Genomic DNA, 10099 nt, shown 5'->3' with positions numbered 1-10099 from the left:
TGCGCTCTATATGCAGTATCTCTTCATTCTTTGGACAATTCTGTGAGGTAGGCGACCATTTCTACATCTCAGATGAGAATGTAAAGAGCCAGAGAAGCTAAATAGTTGGAGCCCACCTAGGCTAAACCCCAGTGGTACTCGGCATGAGAGCAAACTAGGGCATTCCTTGCCCTCTTTCCCACTGCTTCCCGCCAGCGCAAGCTAGGAGTAGAGCGCAGTTCCAGAGAGCAGAGAAACACCTGGGGAGCTTGTTAAGCTGCCGGGCCCGGGCTCCACCCCCAGGGAATCCGCACCACTAGGAAACACCCAAAGTGATAATCATATAGATGGGGGAAACACTGCGTTAGAGCAAATTAACCTCTTCCCCGAACGCTGATGCGCTGCGAGGACCGGACGGGTCGCAGCCGCTCGCCACACCCCCGGAGACGCAGAGCGCGGGCAGATGCTGCCCCCTGGCAGCCAGGCAGGCGCAGCGAGACCCGCGTCGCGGCTGCGCAGTGCCGCCCTCTGGCGGCCCCCTCTCCTTCCCATCGGCCTCAGCTTGCGGGCCTTTCAAACATGGAGGAGCGGGAGAGGGGGGCGAGGTCGGCTCGCGCCGGCAGCCCTGCGCGCCCGCCCAGCCCGAGGCTGGATGTCAGCTCTGACAGCTTCGACCCACTGCTGGCCCTGTACGCGCCTCGCCTGCCTCCCATCCCCTACCCCAACGCGCCCTGCTTCAACAACCTGGCCGAGTACGAGAGCTTCCTCAGGACCGGGTGCCGGGGCGGCGGGCGCGGACGGGCGCGGGGCGCGGCCGCGGGCTCTGGGGACCCCGCCACCGCCGCCGCCGGGCCCTTGGGCAGGACCCGCCGCCGCCTGGACGTCCCCGCCCCGGACCCCGAGCGCATCCAGCGCCTCCGCCGCCTCATGGTGGCCAAGGAGGAAGGGGACGGGGCCGCCGGGGCGCGGCGGCGGGGTCCAGGTCGGAGCAGGAAGGCGCCGCGCAACGTGCTCACGAGAATGCCCTGTGAGTCCGGCGGTCGGGGCTGGGGCCGGGCCAGCTGTCGAGAAGGCGGCGGCCCTGGAGGCGTTTGCGGGGTGATAGCGGCTTGGTGCGGGTCTATGTGTATCGAGGGAGGGTCTTGGTAAAGGTTGAAGAGATAATCAGCGACTGTGGGGAGGGTCAGCTTGAGGAGTGAAGAAGGGTCTGTCTGAGCTGCGGGGGAAGAGTGGTAAGGCTGTGGAGGTAATAAATAGCCGTGGGGAGTGTCTGCTTGGATAACGTGAGTAAAGGTGATGGGGTCCACGGAACTGCCTACAGAGGTGATGAGGAGCCTGCAGAAAGGATCTGCAGGAGTGATGGGGGGTCCGGAGAGGTGGTGGGCCTGGAAACGGGACCTCACAGGTAGGGTTTGCAGAGGTGTTGAGGTCTTGGGACCACGCACGGTGCGGGGAGGGAGGGCATAGCCAATATTAGGGGTGGGAGAGTGCTTGGTCATTGAGATTTGGGGATGTTGGGATGCAGTGTGAGGAAATCTGTTCAGGTAGCACAGGAGACATGATCCCACAACCCCTGCACGTTAAGTGACAGCTCGTTCTCAGTGCTGTAAGCAGGAGGAGGGCTGCAGGGTGTTGATATACCTATGTTCACATTAGCAAGTCACAAGTCCTGGAATGCAGCAGGCACAAAATGCCAGTGAAGCACAGACGCTATTTTACGGCCACTCTGCCAGGCTGAGTGCAGGACTGTGTCTTTCAGGCTCATACTACCATATGCACAGGTTATTTCATGTTCTGAAGGTGTAAATGGCACAAGGGAATTTCTTGCAGCCTCCTAACAGATCCTTAGAGTAAAGCTGTAAACAGCAGAAGTTGCTAATGTGTGTTAGGTCTTGTATAAATGGAATAAAAACAGCCCAGGGTTATATCTTTGTCATCTGGCAAGCAGTTCTGACATCTGCCCCATGGACACAATGACCTACTTAGCCATTCAGAGCATCTGTATCCTGATAGCTAAATCTTGGCATTATTAAATCACTGCCTTTGGAATGGAGGGTTGTGCTAAGCAAAGGAATATTTTGTTTCATTTCTAGAAATGTGTTTGTTAAGAGAGAAACATCCTGAAAGGCTGAGTGCTGTTAGGGGTGGCTTTGTCGGATGATTTACTATGCTGGAGAATCCCTGCCTGAGCTAGGGTTTATTCCAGTTTGCTTGCCCAGCAGTGGCACAAAGATAGATTATGCATGTTCCTAAATTAAGAGCAGTTTGGGGGACCTTATTTTGCCCATACTTTTTGCCACTATCAGATCTTTGAAATGCACTCCAAGTCTCAGATTGTAACATTTATTTCCATTTTGCCAATCATTGCTTTGCTTCCAAGATTTTCAAGAGAAAAGAAATATTTCCATGTGGTGGGTGGTTTTGCCTTTACCTGTGGAGCACTTTGCTATATTATTGGTATGAAAGTGTGTGAAAGCCAACTTTATTGACTTCCCATGATAAATATATGCCTGGAATCAAAGTCTCAGAATGTGAGACTCGGCACTGAAAATTTTAATCCCACCACTGGAAACACTTGGGTGTACATGGTAAAGATGAGTAGATAGCACAAAGAGTTGATGACCTTCAGAAAGCGAAAAAAGTACAGAAGCGTGGGTGAGGATTAGATTTTTTCAAGAAGTAGTTCATGTATGAGGTCAGCTTTAGGTCTTGAAGTTAAGGAAGGGCATGGTTGAAGATAACAGCAATTATTTTAAAATCAGACTATTGACGTATAATTTACACATAGCAAAATTCACTCTTTTAAAGTGAGTTTTGACAAGTGTATGGTCGTGAGATCACCACCACAATCAAGATACAGAGCAAATCCGCACCAGAAAGTTTCCTCATGCCCCTTTGTAAGTCAGGTGGTAACTTTATTGTTGTTAATTATAGCTGCTATTATTGAGCCAGTATGTGCTATACACAGTGTTAAGCCCTTTAGATGCATTGCATCTCATTTTACCCTTGGATCCACTTTTATAGATGAGGAAACTGACACTCATTGAGTTCAACTTCTTGCCCAGCATCACATAACTAGTCAGTTTGCCGCTCATCCTGGGTTGTCCCAGTCCAGGGGCTATATGCTTAACCATTATGCTAGTCTCAGGAGAGGAAGAATACATTCTAATGTTTCCTTCCTTGCTTTTTTTTTTTTTTTGGTGGGTGGAAGGTGCTGCATATGTGGTTTGTGTCCAGATCAATGAGAACTGAATTTGGGTCCAGAAAGGGATTGGTAGCCAGAATGTTTTGAAGACCAAAGAGTTTTTCTTTGACTTTGTTATGAGAGAGAGTGGGAACCATGGTGTATATTCTTAAGCAAAAGGCTTTGTAGGGCAAATGTTTCTGATTGCTGAGTTTCTAGTAGTAAAATGTGTTTGGGGAGGTAGAGTAGAGCACAGCCTCAGGGGCTTGACTGCCTAGGTTTGAATACTTGCTCCTCCACTTTCCAACTGTTTTACTTTAAGCAAGTTAATTAAACTCTTTGGGGCCTCAGTTTCCTCATAAGTGAAGTGAGGACAATAATAGAATCTAGTTGTGAAGTTTAAATTAGTTAACACATTTAAAGGTTTACAATTGTAATGTGGCCTAGCATGTAGGGAAATACTCAGTGAGTGTTAAATGTCACTGTTTTTATTGTTGTAGATTGCTGTTGTGGTTATTATTAGTTTTAGACTCTCATAATTAAAAGCCCCAGGTCAGAATGCATATAACCTGCCAGTATTGACTGTTGGCTCAGCTGTTTACTAGGTAAGTTACTTTGAGCAAATTATTTAAACCTGTTTGAGTTGTGAGGATTAAATAATGTGTATAAAGTTAAACTTACCATAGGGCCTGGCCCATACTGAGGGCTCAGTAATTGGTGATAATGTTGGTGACAGTGATGATGATGCTGTTGCTGATGTGAAGGAGGGGAGCTAGGAGACTCTTGAAGTGAACCAGTCATCTGATGGACCCTGGACTGTATTGTTAGTTGTGGAAAGAGAAAAGAAAGGGCAGGTCTTAGTTATTGAGAATCTATTGTTTGGACTTAGTATTGGCTACAAGCAGGGAAAAATAAGAGTGGGGTTAAAAATGACCTGGATTTGGAAGTGTGTGGCCCAAGAGTAATGGCAATGGAGAGCGGGATTTGGAAGAATAACTTTTTCAAAGATAAGGCATATGTGTATGTGATATATATGTGTGTGTGTGTATCTATCTATCTATATATATAGAAGCCTGATTCATATCCATTTGGAGTTTGTCACAGACACTGCTGCGAAGAGATTCAGACTGTGCCTTCTGATTCAGAATGTGAAGTTCATTTTTGTCTTGGCGTTTTGCTCTGATAGGTGGTGCTAGTGTTGTATTTTTGATCACATAAGGAGAGAAATACTCCCTGGAATTACACCTTATTAAATCTTTGGAAGAAAAAAAATCAAAAGAAAAGCACACATGTGAGGGTGGAAAACCTGAGTTTGCCATTTAATTAGAATAAGAGACAGTTGTTAAGATACATGCCTGTCCTTCCTCTCTGATTTAGGGGTGCATGGGGAGAAATGGTGCCCCTGTTTTCTTTCAAGTTAGAAAAAGAGTGGTCTTTCCACCCTTTGTGGAACATATACATGTATGGTGAGAAAGGGGAGTGAATGTGTATAGGTAAACGGAATAATCCAGGCATTGTGATCAGTTTCTAAGAAATTGAACTATAAAGGCTTATTCCTTACATGACTCTAGAAGTTAACTAGTCTAACCTCATTTTATGAACGAGGAAATTTGGGCTTATAGAGAAAAAGTTGTTTGCCAAGTTCACACAACTAGTTATAATGACCTAAAAGTTGTTTACAGTGCTTGATTTGACACTGTCTATAACACATATCCAGATATATGTACATACATCTTTATATGTCATAGGTTCAAAGAATTTTAAAAGATGGCTAGAGGAGGGATAGGTGATGAAGATCAGACCAAGGTTCTCATGTTCCTTTCCAAGGCCACTGTTTCTGTCACTCTGCCTCCAACTGTGCCTTCTTGCTGAACCCTCAATCTGAGGGTGCTAAGTCACTTAATCCAAGCATATCTTCTTGTGTTAATTTATCACTGCCATCATTTATAAGCCAATCTATGAGTGAGGGGTAAGGAGGTTAAGAGTAACCACCTTAGTTATCCAAGTTGAAGTGCAAGACTTTTGTTCTCTTTTATGCTACTAGAAACAAAACAGAGATTTTTTGTTTGTTTACTGTCAATGACAATAACTTCCAAAGAATTGTGCCTTGCAAACTTGGGGGGAAGAATGAGACTGTGTATGTGTGAGTGTGAATGTGACTGTGAGAGAGAGAGTGTGTGTGTGTGCACGCGTGTGCTCACGCAGTTTTCTTTAGGGAGATTTTATGTAGTATAGCCAGCATATTTTGAAGGCTAAGTTAACATGAAATAATAAAAATAAAATTCAGCCTTGCTCCCAAACTCTGAAAATAAGAGTCCATCATAGTAAAAGCTGCAGAGTTTATAATCCCAGCATTCCTCCCATGAGTTGTCATACTGCTCTTTTTGTATGATGTTTATCAGCAATGTCATAAGAGTCAGATGCTCAGCAGGTGCCTTTATACCAGCAAGGCTTGGAATACAACCAGGCCTCTTCCTCCTACTGTAAAGATGATATACACTGAAACACTAGTGGCCCCAGAGAGCTCGTGCATGAAGTAGCTCAGACTTGAGAGGCCGAAAGGCCATTATTTCTTAGACGATTGCATGTGTTTCAGGGCAAATGAGTTACATGGTTCATTCCTTTAAACCTATGACGAGGGTTTTTGTTCTTTGGAAGGCTCAAGCTGGATATGTGGTTCATGAGCTTTATCCTGAAAAAGGTTGTCTTAACAGGGCACAGAACTGAGAAGAATCTAGCTGCTGATGCACACATTTAATGTAGTATTTCTTTTTTTCCCAAAAAAGTTTTAAAATGATGGTGCCTCTTAGAATCAGTGACATCATAGAAATAGGGTAGAGAGGTAGTGAAACATTTGGATGGTAGCTATACAGTTCGTTTATCCACGTTCCAGAGAATCTTGTTTCGATTCAGTGTGCATTGCCTACGCTAGCCATTTTGCCCACTGGGTCTTCCTGCTCCTGTGGTGTGGCTGACACTACACCGTGTTGCCTTGTGTTGCTGGAGATGGTTGGGTGGTCTTGGTTGTTAATTCTGGGAATGAGAGCAGGTGTTCATACTGTGCTGACTGTTCTTCTTGTTTCAGTGCACGAAGGCAGCCCTCTGGGTGAACTCCATCGTTGTATCCGGGAGGGGGTGAAGGTGAATGTTCACATCCGCACTTTCAAGGGACTTCGGGGCGTCTGTACGGGCTTCCTTGTTGCATTTGACAAGTTCTGGAATATGGTAATTAAACCTTTCTCAAGGGGCTGGAGAACCTTCTAGGGATTAAATTTTTCATATATCTCAAGGACCTTATTCAGCAAAACCTCCAGAATAACTTCCCAGAGGAGCTAGAATCTTTGCACTATCTTGGGCAATAACAAAAAAGTTCTTTTTATTGCTTTTCCCAAAGGCAGAGGCTTTCACCTGGAGTGATTTTGCCCATTCCTCCTTCCCAGGGACATTTGGCAATGTCATTTGTTTTGATTGTCACGACTGTGGAATGGGGTACTACTGGCATCTAGTGGGTAGAGACCAGGGCTGCTGCTGCTGCACATCCAACAGTACACAAAGCAACACCCCCCCCCGCCCCCGCCACCCTGCCCAACAACAAAGAATTATCTGGTCTAAAATGTTATTAGTGCCAGGGTTGAGAAATCTAGCCTTAAGGAGTAATTACTTATTTCATCTTTTAGTAATTTTATGTTGATTTCCTACCAACTATTTTTCATTCATTTAAAAATATTTGCTGACTTCCTACTTTGGCTGGGCACAGTGCTAGGTACAGAAATTTCAGAAAGGAACTTTTACTCTACAGCTTTCGGAAAGACAGATGTGGATAGAGGGGAAGCAGACATATTAATAAGCCGGACACTTTGCATAGTGTTTCCTTGTGAAGGAGTGTACCACGTGCCCTCAGTCTTCTAGAGGCTTACTGTCTATTTACTAAACATTTGTAGGAGAGAAGGGATATATTATAGCACAACTATGATAGGAGGCAGTTAAAATAACTTTGATAATAATAATAGTTGCTAATACTTATTAAGCCCTTGCTATGTGCCAGATACTGTACTAAGGGCTTTATATATAATATCTCAATGAATAAGTTGTGGGTCTGTCACTGTTTTATTTCACAAATGAAGCAATTGAGGCTAGCGATTTCGGAAGATTGGTCCCAGATCACACTGTTAGTAAGTGAAAGGACCATGACTTTATCCTTTCTGGCTTCGGAGACCATGTTTTAAGCTGTATGGAATCAGAAAACCTGGATTTGAATCCTAGCTTCACCATTTGGTAGCTGTGTGACTCTAGGCCAAGTAATTTCTCTGAGCCTCAGTTTTCTCATCTCTAAAGTGTAGGGAAAATATTTTATTATAATTTTACCTTTGAAGGAAAAGATTTAAAAGAATATATTTGATAACAGTGGTGGTAATCATAATACTGTCAGCTTATATTTGTAGGGTGATTCACACTTTTCGAAGTAATTTCTCATACCTGATCTGATTTGACCCTAATAGCTCTCCTGTGAGGTTGATCTCTCCACAACAAGAATTCACCAGCAATTCTATGCGTTACCCTGGTTAATCTCTATTAATTGCTGTCATAAGACATACAGACTGAAAAGGGAAAAGCAGCAGTAGTGTTTCTTAACGTGTGGTCTGAGGCTGTCCTGCATCAGAATCATGGGGTTTTTGGTTCAAGTAGAAAGTTCCTGGGCTTCATCCCAGGATGAAGAATCTCTAGGAGGATAGCCTTAGATTTGTATTTTAATAAACTTTCTAGATATTCATGCTCCCTGAAATTTATGAAGCTCTACCCTGCATTGGTAAAGTCACCTTACCATAGGGGAAACCCATCTTACGTGGTCATAGCCGCTTGGAATTCCTATTCAGAGGGTGCCACGTATAACCATTTGTTTCTGCCCAAGAGCCGAGTCACCTGTTAAGGTTAGTTCTGCTATAATTAGATGTTATTCTGCCTTTTAAATTTTTTCCTGAAAGCTATAAAAATAATATTTGAATGCTACCTTATTTTCCCCACTTTGGTCTGTTTTTCTCTAGGCACTTACTGATGTGGATGAGACCTACCGAAAACCTGTTCTAGGCAAAGCATATGAACGGGATTCTTCATTGACTCTCACTAGGGTAGGCGGTTTCCCCTGACTTTCTGAGTACCCAACATGCTTTCAAGCTTAGGAATTAAGATCACTGAGCCCAGGGACCAGGGTTTCCAAGTGGAAAAGCCCTATTGCTATCAACCAGGTGTGCCTGGACCACGGTCTTCATTAGTCTCTTCCCATGCATCCAGCGAATCAAAAATGAGTCTGTGCTTCTTACTTGCATATTGTTTGAACAACAAGTTACCTCTTATAAGGTTTAAAAGTCTTTCAGTTTTATACCATAGAAAAAGTGGGTGCCTTTTCTCTTGACATATTTATTGATTTATCTGAGTTACGGCTAGAAATAGAAAATTCGTTACTAACTTTCTTTTTTTTTTTTTTTTTTTTGCGGTACATGGGCCTCTCACTGCCGTGGCCTCTCCCGTTGTAGAGCACAGGCTCCAGATGCGCAGGCTCAGCGGCCATGGCTCACGGGCCCAGCCACTCCGCAGCATGTGGGATCTTTCCAGACGGGGGCACGAAACCGTGTCCCCTGCATTGGCAGGTGGACTGTCAACCACTGCGCCACCAGGGAAGCCCACTAAATTTTTAAAAATTGCAAAGCAAGCAGTCCACAGAGCATGATAAAGGAATCTAGTCTTTCTTCTACATATTGGAAGAGGGATGTTGTAAGCTAAAGGGAAGGCTAATACTTGTCATTGCTTTCCTTATAGCTCTTTGATCGACTAAAACTGCAGGATTCCTCCAAGAAGGAAACAGATTCCAAGTCTGCAGTTGAAGACTCCACTCTGTCCAGATACTCCCAGACATCCACCTGGAAGGTGGCTTCAGTGTGGGGACGAGGAGACACTGACCGGGGTTCACGCAAGCGTTCCCGCTCCGTCCCTTCTTCCCTGCAGGCATCGGCAAGGGAGGAGTCCAGGTCAGAGCTGTCAGGGAGGACTACACAGACAGAAGGGTCGAGTGCGGGAGGTACCTTTTCCAGGGCTACCACCCTTTCCAGGGGCCAGCCCCGTAAGAAAAAGCGAAAGCCCAAAGTGGATTACCAGCAGGTATTCACTCGACACATAAATCAGATTTTCATTCGAGGCGAGAATGTCCTGCTGGTTCATCTTGCACAGTGACCAGCTCGGCCTCACTTGAGCTTTGGTTTTTCGAAATAAGATGCATGAATCGCTGCTATGCTATATCCTAGTATCCCAGTGAAGCTATGAGTTGGAATGATTCCCTCTGGTCTGCCATGTGCAGAGCATAGAGCCAGGCTCGGGCCTTCTGGGAGATGAGGTCCCTGAAGGGGAAATGGGCCTTGAGAGGGTGGGTGGGTGTGTGCATTAATATCAAGGCAAAAGCTGTACAGAGGTACATGCATCTTATTTGGTATCTTGGTCTACTTCAGACACTCAAACCAAATACTAGATTTGAATTAGGGAGCATGGTATGAATTGAATTCACTCCACAGACACTATAGCACGGTGAAGAAAAAAAACACCTCAAAAAGAATGATCTCATTTCTAAAAGCTAGTGCCCTGAGTACTCATAAATTTGTTTCTAAGAGTAGCAGTATAAATCACCCTGAGCCCTGAACCCACATCTTGTAAATGACCTTTGAATTTTGCTCTACACCATTCTCTCTTGATCAAGAAATGTAATTTGTTATCTTTTAATATCTATAAGATATAAGAAGCCCACCAGTTTATGTAAGAGTGAAATTTGGGTAGGTGGTATGCTCAAAGCATCTAGCAATGAATGTTGTGTTTTTATGCCTCTCCACTTTATGGAAAAAAATATGGGACCTCGTTGTTGGTCTTCCTCTTGCCAGAGATAGCTTCTGCAGA

At 44.8% G+C, this 10099-nt stretch overlaps 1 protein-coding gene across 1 annotated transcript; it reads left to right on the top strand.

The window, feature by feature from the left end:
* Positions 1-558: 558 nt before the first annotated feature.
* Positions 559-9450, top strand: LSM11 (LSM11, U7 small nuclear RNA associated). Its single transcript, XM_060006828.1, has 4 exons — positions 559-1006; positions 6249-6388; positions 8206-8289; positions 8978-9450. Exons 1-4 carry the CDS (start codon positions 559-561, stop codon positions 9386-9388), a joined length of 1083 nt encoding a protein of 360 aa, XP_059862811.1. The 3' UTR covers positions 9389-9450.
* The last annotated feature ends 649 nt before the right edge of the window (positions 9451-10099 follow it).

The sequence above is a fragment of the Delphinus delphis genome, chromosome 3 (genome assembly GCF_949987515.2).
Source record: "Delphinus delphis chromosome 3, mDelDel1.2, whole genome shotgun sequence".
Taxonomy (NCBI): Eukaryota; Metazoa; Chordata; class Mammalia; order Artiodactyla; family Delphinidae; genus Delphinus; species Delphinus delphis.
The sequence above is the reverse complement of the archived record's forward strand: the minus strand, read 5'-3'. Positions and strand labels throughout refer to the sequence as shown.

What these genes read in the sequence shown, in the direction of transcription:
- LSM11 (XM_060006828.1), top strand. Translation starts at nt 559, where the DNA reads ATGGAGGAGCGGGAGAGGGGGGCGAGGTCGGCTCGCGCCGGCAGCCCT. An exon ending in TTGACAAGTTCTGGAATATG is followed by an intron (nt 6,389 to 8,205) that starts GTAATTAAACCT and finishes GTTTTTCTCTAG; the next exon opens with GCACTTACTGATGTGGATGA. An exon ending in CTTCATTGACTCTCACTAGG is followed by an intron (nt 8,290 to 8,977) that starts GTAGGCGGTTTC and finishes CTTTCCTTATAG; the next exon opens with CTCTTTGATCGACTAAAACT.